The 20,179-nt window shown below is 46.2% G+C and overlaps 1 protein-coding gene across 1 annotated transcript in view; it reads left to right on the plus strand.

Annotated features, from left to right (window-relative positions):
• The window catches only part of VSTM2L (V-set and transmembrane domain containing 2 like), a 35,978-nt gene extending 30,010 nt beyond the window's left edge, over positions 1 to 5,968 (plus strand). The window contains exon 4 of the mRNA XM_036902318.2: positions 4,566 to 5,968. Coding sequence (XP_036758213.2) covers positions 4,566 to 4,838 — 273 coding nt within the window. The 3' untranslated portion in view covers positions 4,839 to 5,968. The remainder of the gene's footprint in view (positions 1 to 4,565) is intronic.
• Positions 5,969 to 20,179: the final 14,211 nt, after the last annotated feature.

Below are 20,179 nucleotides of genomic sequence, written 5' to 3' on the forward strand. Positions count from 1 at the left end.
CCGAGGGGTGGTGACGTGGCTGGTGTTGCTGACAGAGGCACAGGAGTGGCAGAGCCCAGAGCAGGCCCTGTCCTGGGGCAGCGACCGCCTGACCCTTATTCCCCTCGCCAGCACCTTCCCGGGTCCGCCCCACCACGCTCAGGCTCAGCCAGGAGGCAATATGTAGGGAGGCCTGGCACAATGGATGCAAGTCAGCTCTACCCATTCTCCCTGCGTGGCTCTGCAGGAGGATCTCAGCCCCCCCACTTGATGGCGCAGGGATGCCCGGTCATGCCCAGAAAGGCTTGGGCCATGGGAGAGCGAGGAGGCAGCTGAGCCTGGTCATGGCGTGGCCTCGCCTTGTCTTTTTCAGCATAATTAGGTGCTTAATTGCACCACTAAGGCCTGTCGATGCCTCTGCTGAGGTGATTATGATTTACAGCCAGGCTGCGGCAAAGGGTCTCCTCTCCTGGTGGCCTCTCCAGTCTCGTTGGAGGGCTGGGCAGGAGGATTTTCAGCCAGATTTGTGAATGATGGAACCCAATAGGCCGGAGAAGCTGGAGCAGACCCAGGCTCCCCTAGGACATGGAGGAAGGACGGGTGGACACACAGACCTGTGGCTTAGTGGTCATGGGAGGCTCCCCAGAGATGTAGTTAAGGCCTGGTCTCTGTCATCAGTTGGATGGCCTTGGGTAAATCACTTTACCTCTCTAGGCCTCAGTTTCCTGACCCATACAATGGGTATCCTAGCAGTGCCTACATCACAGGGTTACTGTGAGGTTTAAGTAAGATGTATGAAGCTTTAGCACATCATCTCACAGTGCTCAAGCCCTCCATAAACACTAGCTGTCAGCACTACTATTACTGTTGTTATTCTTTCTATTATTTGCCTTCTCCAGATCATGCTTAAAGGCACAAACTGGGACTGGGAGGGAGCAGTGTCTGGTGTGTGACCTCTACTTCCATCCTGTCAGAAGCCCCCTCTCTGAGGTGCAGGGCTGGGGTGTGAGGTCTCGGTTCTCCATGCAACCGTGAGCTGGTGTGGACATTGCTGGGGTCTGTCTGGTTCACAGCTGTATCTCCACCACCCTGCTCGTGGGTGCTCGCTACTGTTTTCAGATGCATGGAGGAATCCAAAAAACCTGAGGCCAGAGTGCTGGTGACCTGTGAGGGTCAGAGCCCAGCCCCGCGAGGCCCCTGCAGTGCTGTCTCCCTCCTCCTCTCTGGGAAGAGAAGAGCTCTACATCTGCAGGTGTTTGGGGGCAGAGGGGACATCAGGTGGAGCGCGCTGAGCTGACTGTTCCTGGGAGGGCCAGAGGCCTCAGCCCCTGCCCTGGGGTGGAAGGGCCCGGTGGAGGTGGGCTGGCACAGCGTTCCCTCCCTAGGAGTGTCTGCTCCCAGCGCTTCGCATTATTACTCCATTAGCGCCTCGTAGGGTTGACAAATGAAGGATAATTAATATCCGTGAGGGAAACAGATGTTGAGGTAATTCGCTCCCCGCTGCGCATTTGCAACAGCATCTCCTAACTTGCCTGAGAGTATGGCAGGGCCACAAGGCCTCTCTGTGCCCTTGGTCAGAGGTGACAGAGTCAGCAGGGCTGATGGCCCCCAGCTGGGCCCCGCACTGGGGAGGGACGCCTGCTTCTCAGCCCCACACCGGGAGGGGCAGCCGGAAGGGTTTCCCACTCTTGCTGTTGGGGCTCTGCTCTGTCCCCACCTTGTGCCTCCTGCTGCAGCACAAGCCCATGCTTTCCTGCTCCATGGGGGACGGTGACCAGCTGGGAAGGCTCAGAACGAGGGAGGATGGGCCAGGCTCCCGGCCATTGCCTACCCACGCACTTCCGTTCTGGAGCCTGGGAAGCCCCCGTGGTCCCACCAGCCCTGGTGACCTTGGTGGGCCTGTTAGAGAGCAAGGTTAGAGTGCATGGAGTCAGGCCTGGTTCAGTTCCTAGCTCTGCCACTCACTGACACAGTGAAGTCACTTATTTCAGCCCCTTTGTTTCACCATCTGTAAAGTGTGTATAATCATGTGTATATGATCTAAAATTAGAAAGCATGGTAACTGGGTACCACTTCACTTGGAGAAAGAAGGAACTAGAGTGAGTCTATTCATTCAATCAATGTGTTCATTATTATTATTACTATTATTATTTACAGGGTACCAGACCCTGTGATGGTCACTAAGGTGAATAAAATAGATAATCATCACTGTCCGCATGTCCTCATGGTGTTTATAGCTTAAGCAGGGAGAGAAATAAAAGTCAAGTCAACAGATGAATAAATGGTTCTCAAACCATGATGACTGCTATGAAGGAAATCAGCAGGTGGTCATCAAAGGCTTCTTGGAGGAGGTGATGTTTGAGAATGAATAGCAGTCAAGCAGGTGAAGAGAGATGGAGAACAGGCAGGGAGACCAGCATGTGCACAGGCTGTGAGGTCAAAAAGAGCTCAGCCTCTGGGGGGATGGAAAGGGGCCAGGAGGGCCAGAGCAGATCAGTGAGATGAGGACAAGCCACGTGGGAATGCCCAGAACAGGCCCTAACACATGTCTGCAGGCTGAGCACACCCCCACCCCCAGCCCACAGGAGACTGTCCCCTCTCATCCTGGCCTCCGCACTACGAGGGTGATCAGCAGGGGACTCCCCCTCCTTGCCAGGAGTTGGGGGTTACCAAGAACAGGTGGCTGGTTGTCCATCCCCTGTCCACCCAGGGCAGAGGGGCCAGTAGGGCTCTGGGCTGGGGTCACAGGTCTGAAGCCCTTCAGCTCCAGCCTGGGCCTGGTGAGCCCATGGTAACTCCCGCAGGTGGGAAAGGGATCTCCAGCTGGCAGCTGGGGACCGATCTCCTGTTCTGCTAGGTGGGCAGGGGCTGCAAGAGGCGAGCGGGGCTCCTTTCGGCTGTAAGCACGAAGGGGCCAGGGAAGCAGGGAAGGCCCTCCCACCGCCACTGCCACTCTCCATAGGCCGAACTCCCCCTTCTCTTTTAAAAAACCTTTTTATTTTGAACTGTAGACTCTTAAGAAGTAGCGAAAATAGATCACAGAGTCCCTGTCCTCTTCACCCAACTTCCTCAGTGATACCTATATAACTATTCAACTGCCTTTTCTCTTTTAATTGAAAAAAATTCAGTGGATTTATGTTTATTCATAAATAACAGATTTAGTCATAAGAGTGATAATCTGGAAACAACCCAAATGTCCACCAACAGGAGGCTGGATAAACAAATTGTGATGCAGTCATGTGATGGAATACTACACAGCAATGAAAAAGAACAGTCTGACCCATGCAAGAACACGGAGGAGTCGCACTGATACTACTACGTTGTGTGGTGAAAGCAGGCATGCTTGAAAGAGTTCAAGAACAGGCAAGAGTAATCTGTAGTGTTATAGGTCAGAGTAGAGGCTAACCCCATGGCAGTGAGTATTGATGAGAAAGGGCCACAAGGGTGTGCTCTAGAAGGTTATAAATGTCCCAGGCCTTGCTCTGGACCGTGGTCACACAGGAGTACACATGAGTAAAATTTTATCAAGCAGTATACTGTTGTATATTTTATACAGCACTCTCTCTATGTAAGTGAAATTTCAATTTTAATAAAAGTGTAAAAACCCAGTCAAATAAGTAAACAAGCAAAAAAACCAAAGTTATATAGACAAATACCATACTCTTGTTCCTCCCAACTGGAGTGAACAGCTATTACCATCCTGCTATATTTGTGATCAGCCTTCATTTTTTTAAATTTTATTTTGGTATCATTAATCTACAATTACATGAAGAACATTATGTTTACTAGGCTCCCCCCCTTCACCAAGTCCCCCCCACAAACCCCACTACAGTCACTGTCCATCAGAGCCTTCATTTTTAAAAAAAGAAATACTTTTGACCCTTGAACAACACGGGTTTGAACTGTATGGGTCCACTTATGTGCAAATTTTTTTCAATACATGTATTGAATATTTTTAGGAGGTTTGCAACAGTTTGAAAAACATTTTCTTACCAGTTAAGTTTATGGGGAGTCAAGTTACACGTGGATTTTTGACTGTGTTAGGGGGAGGGGTGGGAGGAGTCATTACCCCCCCAGCCCCTGCATTATTCAAGGGTCAACTGTGTGGCATTTCAGACTAGGCTAAGAATTCACCTTGCAGCCTATCCTGGGCCCGTGGCCCTCCCCTGGGCTCCACCCTGAGACAACCATGGCTGTGAGGCCCCTGTGCTCCCTACCACCTATTTTCAAATATTATAAATCTCCCAGATTATAGAGTATGTTTATGTGCTTATTTACAGAAATGGCATCACACCGTAGGGGTTTTGCAATGAGATCCTCTCCCAGAGCTCTAACATGCCTAGCTCTAGCTCATTCTTTTTAACTGCTGTGCAGTATTCCCCTGAATGAACTGCCTACCGTGCACCTGTGATGCACATTGAACTTGTGTCTATTTCTTTGCTGTTTAAACCCTCCTTTGCAAACCTCTGTTTGCCCTTGTGGGAGTGTCCCTGGGGCCCCATCCTGGGAGTGGGCTCTGGGGATTGGCATTGTCCACCTTACCAGCTGCCACCAATTGGCAGGTCACAGTCCCTCTGTCCCCCCAGGTGGTCAAGGTGGTGGGCAGCAACATCTCCCACAAGCTGCGCCTGTCGCGGGTGAAGCCCACGGACGAAGGCACCTATGAGTGCCGTGTCATCGACTTCAGTGACGGCAAGGCCCGGCACCACAAGGTCAAGGCCTACCTGCGGGTGCAGCCGGGAGAGAACTCCGTCCTGCACCTGCCCGAAGCCCCGCCCGCCGCGCCCGCCCCACCACCTCCCAAGCTGGGCAAGGAGCTGCGGAAGCGCTCCGTGGAGGAGGAGGCCTGCGGTCTCTAGACTGGTGCCCCCGCCGCCTGCCCGCCCCGCGCCCCTACGGCTATACAGAGTGCATGAGGAGCCGCTGGACCGCTGGGGACAGGACTGCCTGCGTCCAGCCGCCTCCCCATCCCCGAGACCGCCTGTGGCCACCACGTCGGCTCCCTGCCCGCCACCCCCTTGCTCAGCATGTAAGCCCCTCCCAGCCCTTCCTTTGCAGACCCCTGAAATGACCTGGCTCGGAGAAGGTGGCCCTGGGCGCCAAGGGGACGGCTGTCCCGAACACTGAGGTGGGGCACCATGCCAGGGCCGGGCTGCCCCCTTTCTGTCACCAGCTTCAGTGGAATCCAGTGTTTGTTTTGCTTGCTTGTCCCCTATCCTGTCTGAGCCAGGACCTCCCAGCCTTACTCTCCCTCCTTCCCATCATTCCCCACTTGAACCTGGGGTGTGGACTGTGACCCCTCCTCAAAATTGGACTTGAGTCTCCTGAGTAGAACTAGGGCCTCTCCCCTGGTGAAGAACTGGGCCACAGAGCCCCTGGGAAAGCCTTGCTCCAGGGCCGCGGCCTGTTAGCAGGGTCACTCACAGGAGTCTTGGGAGAAGGAAATGCCCCACTGCCTCCTTGTGGCTCCTTTGTGTTCAGCCTCCATATACCTAAGAAATTGCTCCCTGTCCCAGCCTCCGGGGAGCCGGGAACCAGGAATCCGCCCCTTCACAGGTCAGGTCTGAAAGAGCACCTTTCCCTCTGACCCTGTGGCCCACGTAGAGTTTTGCACCAGCAGGACCCTTCAAGGGTCCTCAAGGCTCTCCCAGGAGCCCCCCTCTGCCAGCTCCCAATGTGCCAGCCCCCTCCTTGGGGTCCGTGCCAAGCCCACCCAAGGGCCTGGGGCTATTGGGAGCCAAGGGTCCCCCAATACCAATCCCCTCACAATTCCTGATCAGGGGAACACCCACCCACTGGTGATCTGTAAATATTTCTCTGGGCCCAACACCCCCTGGAAACTGGCTCAAACTTCTGGCCACCCCTCAGCAATGGAATGGGGAGATGGGAGAGGCCAGTGGCTTTGCTCAGGGGTGTGTGGGTAACCTTGTACACATGATCCAATCCGTGACTACCAGCCAACCTGAATAAAGCGGTTTAGAAAACCTTTGGGGCAGAGTCTTTCTGGGCCTTTGTGTCTGGGAGCAGCCTGGAAGGGGGAGGGGAAGCGAGGCGGGCTAGGCCAGCCCACACCCACGGCTCACTCAGCACTTCCTCGCTGCTGCTCTCTGCCCCAGCGCAGAACGGGAGCTGGTGGGGCACAAGGGAAGCACACAGGGAAACCAGCCTTTGTTCAGCCCTGATCCAATTACCAGGCACTTGATTTGTTCTTAGGTTTTGAGATAATCACACGGATGGCAGAGAGCATAGAACATGTTTGCACCATTTCATGAATAAATAAGTTATAAAGCAAATAAAGATGAACCACCACCTACCACACACCCGAAGAACAGAACTGCCCAGCACAGCCTGGGTGTCTTTCTGTCCTCCCTCTTAGAGGTAACCACCACCCTGACTTTTTTATTATTATTATTAAGGTATAATTGATATACAGTCACATGAGCAACATTGTGGTACTACATTCACCCTTATTATCAAGTACCCCCCACACACCCCATTGCAGTCACTGTCCATCAGCGTTATAAGATGCCATAGAGTCACTACCTGTTTTCTCTCTGCTGTACTGCCTTCCCAGTGACCTACCTATATTGTGAGTCCTAATTATAATACCCCTTAATCCCCTTCTCCCCCCCTCCCCACCCACCTTCCTTCCCCAACCCCTTCCCTTTGGTAACCACTAGTCCCTTCTTGGAGTCTGTGACTCTGCTGCTGTTTTGTGCCTTCAATTTTGCTTTGTTGTTATACTCCACAAATGAGTGAAATCATGACCACCACCCTGACTTTTAAGGTAATCATATTCTTAATACCTGTTTTAGTTTTACTTCCTGTATGTATGTCGTCTTAAACAATATAGTTGAGTTTTGTCTTTTTGAACTTTATTTGCATGGAATCATAATGATCTATTCTTTCATGCACCTGCTCTATTTGTGAGATTCATCCATGTAGTGGCATGTCTCTGTAACTTGTCCATTTGTATTACTGCATGAATATCCCACAGTTTATCAACTTACTCATCCCTTCTACCACGTGTTCCCATCAACAACACTGCCCTGAGCATTCCAGTCCATGTCTCCTGATGCACAACAGCATGAGCTTCTCAGATGGCTTTGCCAGGTGGGAGGTCTAGGCACTGCACTTTAGGGATCTCATTAGGGCACGAGGTGTCATCACCATCCCTCTATTACTCAGAGAGGTCACAGCCATGGACACACAGTTATTGAACTCTGCCAGTTTGGGACCCCCCTCCCACCCCCATGCCCTGGGCTCTTACCCCCCTGGCTCATCTCAGCCAGAACCAGCACCTACCACGGTCCTGCTGGGAGTCTGCCTGAGGGTGTGTCTCTCCGAGGCTCTCAGGTCAACCCCCCTGTGGTTGGTGTGGCCAGCTGGGCCTTCCTTCCTCTGTGTACTCACAGGAACCACGGTCACCACCCACACCAAGCCTAGGGCGTCTGCCTGCCTGTCCCCGAGCTCCCCTGCCAGCCAGACTGAGCATCTCCCTCAAGGGCAGGGACTGGCTACTGAAATGGCTGATGTTGGCTGGGCACTATGTGTGCCCCAGGCTCGGTGCTGATGGCCACAGCAGCCCCAAAGAGAGGCATGAATCCTCAAGTTTTTAGGTGGGGAAACTGAAGTTCAGTGACAGGTGGGTTTGAGGATGGCTGGGTGTTTGAGGATGTGAATAAACCACGCTATGGGAAGCAGGCAGGGCTCTGGACCTGTTGCAGAATCCAGGAATACTGGGCTGGGTGGTCTATGACCTGTGGTCCTCTCAGGCCAGTGGCCAGTCTTGAGTCAATGAATATGGTCCCTTTCAGAAGTGCCCAAGTGCAAGGCAGGCCCTGAAAAGCCCTGGTCTTCCTAGGAAGGGCTGGTGGCTACAGCCTAATGCCAGAGTGGTAAAATTACTTGTAAGTCCTGAGCACCTACTATGTGCCAGGCACTAGTGAAGGGCTTTCCATGGGAAATCCTGAGATTCTGCAAGATCTCATTTTACCCTTCCAAGGGCCTGTGTCCCATTTCCAGTCCCTTCCTCCTTCAGAGGGGTCCCTACCTCCTTGGAGGGATCTTTCTTGCTCCATTGGGAATGCATCCCAGAGGCAAGGAAAGTGCCTGGGTTAGAATCCTGCTTCTGCCCATCCTTGTCTCAGGACCTTGGGCAAAGCTCTTCACCTTTTTGAGCCTCAGTTTCCTTTTCTGTAAAACAAGGAGGCTCCCAGGGAAATGTAAATCAAAATCATAATGTGGTACCACTTTGCACACACTAAGATGGTGAGAATCGAAAAGATAATAACAAGCACTGGCAAAGATGTGGAAAAATTGAAACCTTCATACACTGCTGGTGGGGTGATAAAATGATGGGAAAATCAGTCCGGCAGTTTCTCAGAATGTTAAACATAGAGTTAACAATGTGACTCTGCAATTCCACTCCTACATATATATACCCAACAGAAAAGAAAACACATGTCCACACACGGGTATTGTGCACGAATACCCATAGCAGCATTATTCATGATACCCAAGAGGTGGAAACAACCCAAATACCCATCAACTGATGAATGGATGAATAAAATGTGGCAGATACAGACAATGGAATATTACTTGGCAACAAAAAGGAATGGAGTACTGATACATGCTATACCATGGATGAACCCTGAAAATATTATTCTATGTGAAAGCAGCCAGACACAGAAGGTCACATATTGTCTGATTCCATTTATATGAAATGTTCCAAATCAGAAAATCCATGGAGATAGAAAGCAGACCAGTGGCTGCCAGGGCTGCAAAAGAGGAGAGTGGGGAGTGACTGCTCATGGGTATGAGATTCTTTCTGGGGAGGTGGACATGTCCAAAAATGGATCATGGTGATAGATGCACAACTCTGTGAATGTAACAATCACCACTGAATTGTACACTTGAATGGGTGAACTGTATGGTATTGGGATTACATCTCAATAAATTTGTTGAAAGAAATGAGATGCTCCTAACTACAGCACAGTGCCTGTGTGCCCACACCAGGATATGGGAGGCCCTCAGAAAATTCTGGCTCTTAGTAATATTACTGTGATTTTTATGCAGAACCCAGGGTCAAGTAGTGCTGACGTCAAGGCACAGCTGGCGTGGCAGTCCAGGGGGTGGAAGGTTGCAGTAGAGAAACATGAGAGCTGGGTTCCTAAAGGAGAACCTAGGTCCTATCCTGAAGGCTCAGAAAAACCTCTGCACACCCCAGGTGAGTTACAAGCCACTTACCCCTTTGCAGCTCAGCATAAGAATACCAAGGTGTTATAAATTCAGATGTCCAGGCCCCCTCCTGGCATTCAGATGCCCACCTGCCCCTGTCGATCGCTAGTGCCCCCAGGTGGTTCTCAGGATGGGGAGAGAGAGTGGACCTCCAGCCAGGGACACCTCCCATATTCTTGCTCCTGAGTGACTCCAGTCCTCAGCTCCCCTGCTCTCTAAGGCTCTGGATTCTGGCCCCAAGCCCACTCACCTTGGCTACCTGTGCCCCCAGGGGTGTGCCTCTCTCAGGGTTCCCCTGTTAATCCCTGCCCAGAGCTTCCCTTTCTGTTCCCTGCTGGGTGAGAATGGCGTAAATTGATGGCAAGGACAGGGCCTCTACACCCCATTCTTGATCCTTCAGCAGTGAGAGTGTGTTCAGTGAATTCCGACCAAGAGGCCTGGCCCTCCAGGTTAAGGGCCGACCGACCATACCCCTAGTTCTGGCAAGTGCTGGCTATGATTTACTCCTGAGAGGGCCAGGGACAGTTCCAAAATGATCCCAGCACCTCGGTGAGGAATGAGCTTGGGACAGGGGGCGACAGGCGGCTGGTCCAGGGGGAGGGAGAAGGACTCAGGAGTCCCATCAGGGACCCTCGAAATGAGCAGGGTCTCTGCCCTCCCAAGCCCACACTTCACCCCAACCGAGATTTTTGAGTCTCAGGAGCAGCCCAGATTTTTTTGGCTACATCTCTGGAGATGCTGACCCAGTGGTTCTAGGGCAGAGCCCAGGAATCTCCCGGTCCAACAGGATTCTGATGGAGGTGGCCAGTGGAGTATAGTTCAAGAAACACTGTACCATGTGATCTTTAAAGAAATAGGCACACATAACTAAAAAAAAAACACAAACCTTTTTGTAAAAGTGGGTGTTTGTTTCACTTAACCACGTGCCACGGGCCTTGCTTCTTACTGGCTCTCACAGCCCTATCTCCTTTGGGGGCTAACTGAAGAGCATTCCAGCACATGGATGTGCCACAGAGTCACTAACAGTCACTCCCCAGCTCAGGGACAACTAAGTTATTTCTAGTGATTTGCTGTTAAGGTAACAACTCTCCCAGGATGGCCCCATGGACAGCTGGCACAGTAAGGGTATTTTAGGGTGTGTGGGAAATTGCCAGCACCAGATAGATGAATGCACGTTTCAATTTGAGGTACTCTATCAAATTGTTCTTCCAAACAATCTTGTCCATTTAAAAAATTTTTTCTTTTGAGGATTTAAGAGGACACTGAGCTCAGCATCCCGCATGCTGAGCCTGCTCTCATTCATCAGCCTGAAGGAAGGCAGGGCCTGGGAACACACACAGCGCTCCAGCTTCTGAGCCGTGGGGATATCACCTGTGCGACAGCAAGTTGTCTCAAAAGACACTCGCCAAGCTGAGAGCCGTGGCCACGTCTAGAAGCGGAATAGAAGGGAGCTACCCGAGCAGGCTGAGTATTGGTGAAGGGCAAGTATTACATCTGTAACTTAATACATATATAACTGCCTAAAGAGAACCAACCAGCAAACAAAAGTAAATAAAATGGGGGGAAGGTAAGAATGCCAAAGTTGGCCGGAATCCTGGTAGGTGCACCGTGTGGCATGAGTGCCCCAGCAAAAGGCCTCTTCCTCGGGTGGGGAGAAGCCTTCCTGTTCTGAAGGAGCCCTACTGACACACACGGAGCGAACGCTGGGGCCGGGTCCACCTCACTCCTCCTCCGCCCTACTCTCCCACCCTCTTCCCACTCCCACTTCTTTTTTGCTTGATTTAGTCCTGATTAGTTTGGGTATCCACACTCCTCTGAGGCCACACACCTCAGGAAAGATTCCCACTCCCAGCCCCAGCATGCAAATCTTGACTAATTTTATCCGGAGGCTCTTAACAGGGAGTGCACAGACAACCCCAACCAACTGTCCATGGGTGCGATGAGTGCGATTTGCAAACTTGCCTGGAAGAAAAACCCCTACACCTTTATTTTCACTAACTTCCAACTGAAACTTAGCATTTCCTTCCATTATGAATGTGAGCAACAAACCACAGTAGCATTAGCAAAAATCACAAAGACTTTTATGCCAAAAACAGTTACTTCAGACATCTCAGAACATTGTTTACTACATTCATCACTACTTCAAAATGATGGTTGTTACTAGATCTGCCACTAGATTGTTATTTAATGCACTAACGAAGAAAGTTTATTCCTATATCACACTTAAAAAATGTATTTTGAAAACTGTATTTCACTATAATTGGTTTCCTTTCTAATCCTAACATTTTATTTTATGCTGTTAAAAACAGTATTCTGAGAAGGGGTCCACAGGTTTTTCCAGGTTGCCAAAGTGGTCCATGGCAGAAGAGGTGGATGAACCCTGGCCTAAACAGATGCTGGCAGTTCCACTCTCCTAGCCAGGGACTAGCTTAGGAAGTGTCATGTGACCTGGTGTGGCACATTCTGCTGGAGGGAGAGGGAAGTCCCTCTTGGCAAGGGTTTCTTTAAAGGAGACACAGGAAGTCATATTTTCTTCCTCTGCTTCTTAGTGTTTGGGCCTGTGAGCTGGAAATTTCACCACTGGGCAACCATGTGGAGAGCTGTTGATCCACTTGAGATACAGAAATGATGGATGAGAAAAACCTGGGTCATTGAGGATTGATCTGGTGAATTTGCTAGATTGGAACCTCCCCACCTTTGGACTCCTGTTATCAATCAATAAACCCCACATGACATAGGCTAATTGGGTCGGTTGTCTTTTACTTGCAGACTTTCTCTAATTCATCATGTTATTTTTGTCTCTGACACTTGATCCTAACCATTGCTCGGGTGGCATGGAAAAACAAGCCAACTCCTTTTTCCATCTGACCCTTATTTAGATTGGTCAGATCTTCTTTTCTCAAGGTTGAACATCTTCAGGTCAAGATACAGGGTGTTGAGACCTTTATCTATCTACCCCTAATGTATATGTCTATCAAGGTCAGTGGTTCTCAAACTTCAGCATGCATCAGAGTCATGTCAATGTTTGTTAAAATGAGCTGGTTAAGCTCTGTAACAAAGCCACAGTAATCAAGACAATTTGGTACTGGCACAAGAACAGACCCATAGACCAATGGAATAGAATAGAGAGTCCAGATATAACCCCCCCACATATATGGCCAATTAATATATGATAAAGGAGCCATGGATATACAATGGAGAAATGACAGCCTCTTCAACAGCTGGTGTTGGCAAAACTGGACAGTTACATGTAAGAGAATGAAACTGGATTACTATCTAACTCCATACACAAAAGTAAACTTGAAATGGATTAAAGACCTGAATGTAAGTCATGAAACCATAAAACTCTTAGAAGAAAACATAGGCAAAACTCTCTTGAATATAAACATGAGCAACTTTTTCATGATCATATCTCCTCAGGCAAGGGAAACAAAAGCAAAAATGAACAAATAGGACTACATCAAACTAAAAAGCTTCTGTAAGCAAAGGACACCATTAGCAGAACAATAAGGCATCCTACAGTATGGGAGAATATATTCATAAATGACATATCCGATAAGGGGCTAACATCCAAAATATATAAAGAGCTCACATGCCTCAACACCCAAAAAGCATAAGCCGATTAAGAAATGGGTAGAGAGGATCTGAATAGACACTTCTCCCAAGAAGAAATTCAGATGGCCATGAAAAGATGCTCCACATCACTAATCATCAGGGAAATGCAAATTAAAACCACAATGAGATACTTCCTCACACCAGTTAGAATGGCCAACATCCAAAAGACAAGCAACAACAAATGCTGGTGAGAATGTGGAGAAAGGGGAACCCTCCTACACTGTTAGTGGGAATGTAAATTAGTTCAACCATTGTGGAAAGCAGTATGGAGGTTCCTCAAAATGTTCAAAATAGAAATACCATTTGACTCAGGAATTCCACTCCTAGGACTTTACCTGAAGAAAAGAAGATCACAAATTCAAAAAGACATATGCACCCCTATGTTTATCTCAGCACTATTTACAATAGCCAAGACATGGAAGAAACCTAAGTGTCCATCAGTAGGTGAATGGATAAAGAGGGGTAGTACATATACACAATGGAATATTATTTAGCCATATATCCTACCGCTTGCCACAACATGGATGGAGCTAGAGGGTATTATGCTCAGTGAAATAAGCCAAGTGGAGAAAGACAAGTACCAAGTGATTTCACTCATCTATGGAGTATAAGAACAAAGGAAAACTGAAGCAGCAGACTCACAGAACCCAAAAATGGACTAGCAGTTACCAAAGAGAAAGGGGTTGGGAAGGAGGGTGGGTGGGAAGGGAGGAGGAAGGGGATTAAGGGGTATTATGATTAGCACACATAACATAGTCGGGGCACGGGGAAGGCAGTATAGCACAGAGAAAACAAGTAGTGACTCTATAGCATCTTACTATGCTGATGGACAGTGACTGTAATGGGGCATATGGTGGGGACTTGATAATAGGGGGGAATGTAGTAACCACAATGTTGCTCATGTGAAACCTTCATAAGATCGTATTTCAATGATACCTTAATAAAAAAAATGAGCTTGTTAAAACATAAATTTATAGATCCCACCCCCAGAACTTCAGATTCAGTAGAGCTGCAGTGGGTCCCCATAATTTACTTTTTAAACAAATTCCAGATGTTGCTGATGCTGCTGGTATTGGGGACCACAGTTTGAAAACCACTGGTCTAGGTCCCTATAAAAACAGGACTGAAACCACTACTCATGACAGGGTCTGACTAGTGCAAAGCAGAGCAGAGCTATCACCTTCCTCAATATCTACAGCATGCTCCTAGTATTGCGGTCCAAATTATAAACTGCTTTTTCATACTGTTGAACTCTATATTGCTAAAACTCTGAAATCTGTATCATAATCTGAGAGACCAAAGTCTCTCTCTCTAGTCCATAGAATAGGAAGTATCATTTGTTGAGTTCTTATTACGTGCCAATACTTTAAAGACTTATCTCCTTTAATTCTCACAACTCTTGAACTGGAGAACTCTTTCTGGAGATTGATACCTGGAGAAATTTTTTTAAAAAGTCCCAAGGTCACACAGCTGGTAAACAAATGAGGGATACAGGATTTGAGTTTGGATTATAAACTCTGCAATTAAGAACTCACCTCCTGCTTAACAGCATCTATTAATCAGCTGCCCTTTGGGGCCCAAGACAAATTTACCTAATTGTGCCTCATTCAGCTCATTCCTCTTTCTTGTCTACAAGGTCATCAAATGTGATTTTTTTGTCAAATGCCCCAGGTTTCTGGAGCCTCCAAAATCTCCTTCAGCAACAACTCAGCCCTTTTGCTGCCCCACTCCTGCCCCAAAGAGGAGGAGGTTAGGCTTGCTGTGTTGCATTAAGAACCACATGAGTTTGGTTTCTGAAAGTGTTAACTGTGGGCACATTTTAATAAAGACTGTTTTTCTAGGCTATAGTTACATAAATGTTCCAATTTAATATGCAAATGCACCACAAGTGATTTAGGGTGTGCGGGGCCTTTATTGTTCCAGTTGCAGTTATATTGATTTAGCCCATAGCTCTATGGTTAATAATTTAGTCAGCAACCTTGTTTTGTAATCTCCCTTTGTCTTCATGCCTCATCCTTTTCCACATTAAGGGACTTAGGCCTGCAGAAGATTCAGTTTAATGAACGATCAATCCTTAAAAAAGTGTAGCTGCAAAAGGACTCTTAAGAGAACTTAGGCAAGTATATAAGTTCATGGGTTTTCACTTTCTTGGTGGGATTCATGGTTTTATAATCAATATAATGACTCACTTTATCCCTAGTAGTGTTTTTTGCATTATATTCTATTATGCCTAATATGAACACTGTTAGACCAGTTTTCTTTGATTAGTATTTGCCTGGGATATCTTTTTCTGCCTATTTTCAACATTTCTGTGTTATTGTCTTAGGTATAGTATTTCTTATATACAGCTTATAGCTGGATTTTTATTTTTAAAAAATCTCATACAGTAGTCTCTGTCTTTAATAGGTAAGTTTTATCCGCTTACATTTATTGTGATTACTGATTTATTTGGACTTATTTTCTACCCATCTAATTTTGTGTGTGTGTTGTGTGTGTTTTCTATTACCATGAGGCTTTTTTGCAGGCAGAGGGTGGTTGGGGAGAAGAGAGAAAATCTGGTTACTTTAATTTTTTCTTCTTTCTTGATTTTTGATGGATCACATCCCTTAGTACCCCATCACTTTTCCTCCCTACTGAATTGAAGGCTATAAATCATATTTCTTTTAGTGGATTCATTTTAATTTTTAACATACTTACTTAACTATGTATTTTCCTAACAATATAAACTTATTCAGTATCTGTTTTCCTCTTGACAAGACAACCCCTTTAACACAGTGTAACTACCAACTGAACTGCTCCCTCAGTCCATCTTCCTTGTTATTGTCTAGATTGTGGTTTCACTATTTAGCATAAAAATGAGTATTTATATGATCAGAAATTAATTGGATTAGTGTTTCCCTTCTTTCGCTGTTCTTTTTTGCTAAAATACATGCTTTAATAATACTATGGGTGATAGACCTTATTAATCTATGAAAGTCTGAAAATGTCTGTAATTTGCTCTCCTTTTTCAATGTTCATCTAGTTGTGTAATGAGGTAGGTTGATGATATTTTCCCCTCAGCATCATGAGGATATTACTTCTCAGTCTCCATTGTTGTCATCTATTGCTGTTGATGAGAAATCTGCCATCAGCTCAATTTGTCTTTATTCTCTTGTAACTCAGGATTTTTTCATCTTTGACATTCTGCTCTGCCATTATGATGTTTCTGGTTCAGATTTATTTTTAACCATCCTGTTAAGCATATGTATATGTTTTTAATGTGAGGATTTCTGTTTGATTCTTAAGTAGGCTTAGCCATTGTCTCTTAAATATTGTATTTCCATTACAACCTTTATTTTATCTTTCTGGAATTTCTATTACGTATATGTTGGAACATTTTAATTTACTCACCATGTCTTAACTGCTCCTTCATATTTTCCATTTCTTTATCTCTCTTTCTGGGTGAAACTCAGAAATATCTTTCAATTCAGTAACTGTCCCTTCAGTTATGCCTGATTTAGAGTTTATCCCATTTGAATTCAATACTGATACTTCTCATTTTTAGGATTTCTGATTGTTTCTTTTTCACATCAACAGTTAATTCTGTTTTTATTTCATGATTTTTCTCTTTTTTACAAGTCATTCTTTCCTTTCCTCTGTTAGGATCTTAAACTGATTTTAAAGTCATTTCCAGATTGCTCTATAATTTGCACTTATTACAAGTAAATTCATCTATTAGGAGTTTAACTTATTGGCTGTCTTTTAGTGTTAGTTTTCTTCATGTGCTTTAGGATTTTGGTTTGAAGGCTTATTTTGAAGGAGAATCTTTCTGTCCATTTTCTTTCTCTGTACTTGTCTAAACCCAGACCCTCAGGACCCTAGTCCCAAGCCAGGTTTCCTTTTGGCAGGTCAGGATTCCTACATTTTTGGTGATATCAGAGATGTCACAGATGCAGTGAATGAATCAAGGTGGCTTGGCTCAGGTCCGATTTGCTAGATCTGCATCTGCTCCTCTGGTTACCTAAAACATGGTTTTCAAGCAGTGAGTCTGGTGCCAGACCTCCAGTTCTCAAAAAATCCTTTTGTTGCCCATTTACTCTGCAGGACTTGAATTTCTGGTCCCTCTGTCTGTTTCCAGACCCAACCTTGACAAGTCTGAGACTTCAGCCTCCACTTAATTTGTGTTTCTATTCCCTTTCTGTTCCAAAGAGAAGTTTGTCATATTTTTGAGTGTGGCTAATGTGACTTCATTTATTTAAAAATATAATTTATCTATTATTATATTATATGAACAGAGGCTTTTTCCTAATAATTCATGGACAGTGTGGTTAATTTTTATCACTTTTATTGTATAATTTATATACAATAAAAGCACCAATTTAAAGTGTATAATTCATTGAGTTTTGGTAAATACATATAGTCATGTAATCATTATAATCAAGAAAAGAAAACTCTCATCACTGCCTAAAATTCCCTTATGCTCCTTTGCTACCAACCCCATTCCCCAATCCCCAGCTGCAGCTAACCTCTGATCTGTTTTCTATAGATAAGTTTTGCCTTTCCTAGAATGTCATATAAATTGAATCAGACAGTATATACTCTTTTGTGTTTGACTTCTCACATTAAGCATAGTGATTTTGAGATTTATCTTTGTTGTATATACCAATACTTCATTCCTTTTTACTTCTGAGTAGTATTTTGTTGTGTGGATATATCACAATTTGTTTATCCATTGTTCTACTGATGGACATTTGAGTTGTTTCTAGTTTGAGGTTATTATATATAAATGTGCCATGAACATTCATGTACAAGTCTTTGGGCAGACATTTTTCATTTCTCTTGGGTAAATAACTACAAGTGGGGCTCTGGGTGGTATGTTAAGTGTATGTTTAACTTTATAAGAAACTTCCAAACTCTGTTTCAAAGCAGCTGCACCACTTTGTATCCCCATCTGCAATGAATGGGAGTTCTTGTTGAGGAGCAAGTTATTTTTATTTTTATTATTTTTATTTTTTTGGTATCATTAATCTACAATCACATGAGAAACATTATGTTTTCTAGACTCCCCCCATCACCAAGTTCCCCCCCCACCCCATTATAGTCACTGCCCATCAGCGTAGTAAGATGCTGTAGAATCACTACTTATCTTCTCTGTGTTGTACAGCCCTCCCCATGCCCCCACACACATTATACATGCTAATCATAACGCCCCCTTTCTTCCCACCCCCTTATCCCTCCCTTCCCACCCATCCTGCCCAGTCCCTTTCCCTTTGGTAACTGTTAGTTCATTCTTGGGTTCTGTGAGTCTGCTGCTGTTTTGTTCCTTCAGTTTTTTCCTTTGTTCTTATACTCCACAGATGAGTGAAATCATTTGGTACTTGTCTTTCTCCATCTGGCTTATTTCACTGAACATAATACCCTCCAGCTCCATCCATGTTGTTGCAAATGATAGGATTTGTTTGAGGAGCAAGTTATTTTTAAAGCATGAACTCAATGCCATCTTGACTGGAAGTGACTGTAAAAACACTTTAGAATGTACAATGAGCTATAAAATGTCAAGAATGGTAAAGAAGGCTCTGTGAGGGCACAAACTGTAAGTGTCCTGTTTACTGCTGCATCCCAAATGCCTAGCACAGGTCTTGACTCATGGCACACACTCAATAAATGAATCAATGAATAAAGATTTGTCTTTGACAGACATTAACAGCTTATGAGGGTTAGGTCAAAGTTTGGACCTACTGCATCTTATTTAACCCTTAGAGAGTTTTTTTGAGCCCTGTTTTCTCCTTCCCTAAATTTCCTAAGACCTTTGTTGTGAACTAGTTGGAATTCCTACCCCATTACTCTGAGATCTACGATCACTTCAGTCAGGCTTCTCATCACAGTCCAATACGGCCATTCCACCTCCCAGCCCTGGGTCTGCACTGCAGCCAGCAAGAAGGGGGAAAGGGAGAGAAGGGAAAACACCCTCTTTTTAAGGTTACTTACTTGAAGTTGAAGATCATTTCTGCTTATCACGGCCAGAACTTAGTCACATGGCCAAATCTAGCTGCAAAGGAGATGGGAAAATGTGTCCTTTATTTTGATCATCTGTATGCCTAGATAGATAGCAGGGTTCTTTCACTCAGAAGAAGAGGAGGATAGATACTGGATCATTTCTAGCAAGGCCTACCATTCCTTTTTCCTTCTTTGACCTAAACTCCAGGTACTCTGAACTCAATATACCATAATACTTAGAAGACATGCTTATTCCTCAGCTCCAGAGGGAACCTTCCAATTCACTATACAAGAGAAAGCTAGGCTGGTGAATATAAGAGGTGTCTCATTCAGCACCTTAAGGCTCCAACCCCTGCCACTGAGACAAGCCACCCTGGCTCCCTGCCATCAAGGTTGTCTGCTCCAGTTATAAGGGGTGGGGAACAGTTGAAGGATGGTACAGTCAAAGAAGGGAGAGTTAATGATGGGATTTGTAGATGGGCTGTGCTGACCTCCTTGGGACCAGAGTGGCTGCCTTCTGGGTGACCCACCTGAGGAAGCTCTGGTGGGCCTGATGGCTGAGCCGTATGCAGAAAGTTGGGTCTACTTGGCTGCCCTTTCCACAGTCCAGGGCAAGGTCTCCAAAGCTTGGTCTCCAGGAAAACTGGGCAGTCTACAGGGGTAGAGCATGTCCAGGAGGTATCAATTCAGTAGCCACTAGCCATGCGTTTCAATTTAAACTTGAATTAATAAAATAAAACAAAACATCACCTCCCCAGATGTACTAGTCACATTTCAAGTGCTCCAAGTATATTGAATAGCACAGATACAGAACATTTCCGTCACTGAATAGTGCTAATGGGATAGTGCTGCCTCAGAGGAAAGACATCTTAGGTGCCAGGAACAGAGGCAGAGTACCGAGAAAGGGGGAGGTGATGGGGTTGGTCTACACTGTGCCAGGTAGACCCCAGCTGGGCCACCATGATCCAAGGGCCCCACACTCTGTGAGGGAAGCAGATGAAAAAGAGGAAGGAATCTCAGCAGGGATTACCATGGTACAGAGGGGCAGGAAATGTACCTGTGCTTTATTTAAAGGTGTTTTAGTGTGAGTTCCTCCAGAAGCAGATGCTGGGACAAAGATTTAAGGGCAATTAGTTGGGAGGTGATCCCAGGAAGCAACAGTAGGGCAGTGGGGAAGTGAGACTGGGAAAGGGTGCATGGTCAGACTGGTGACCACTGTGAGCAAATGGGGCTAAATCCCACCAGGGAACTTGGGGCGCCAGCATACAGCAGACATTTCCAAGTCATCCTGCCCAAGGGCTAGGGGAGTTGGGGGTTTTATACATCACTTCCAATCAATCATTGGCTGAGGATTGCTCCCAAGGTGTTA

Source organism: Manis pentadactyla, chromosome 5 (assembly GCF_030020395.1).
Source record: "Manis pentadactyla isolate mManPen7 chromosome 5, mManPen7.hap1, whole genome shotgun sequence".
Classification (NCBI taxonomy): domain Eukaryota; kingdom Metazoa; phylum Chordata; class Mammalia; order Pholidota; family Manidae; genus Manis; species Manis pentadactyla.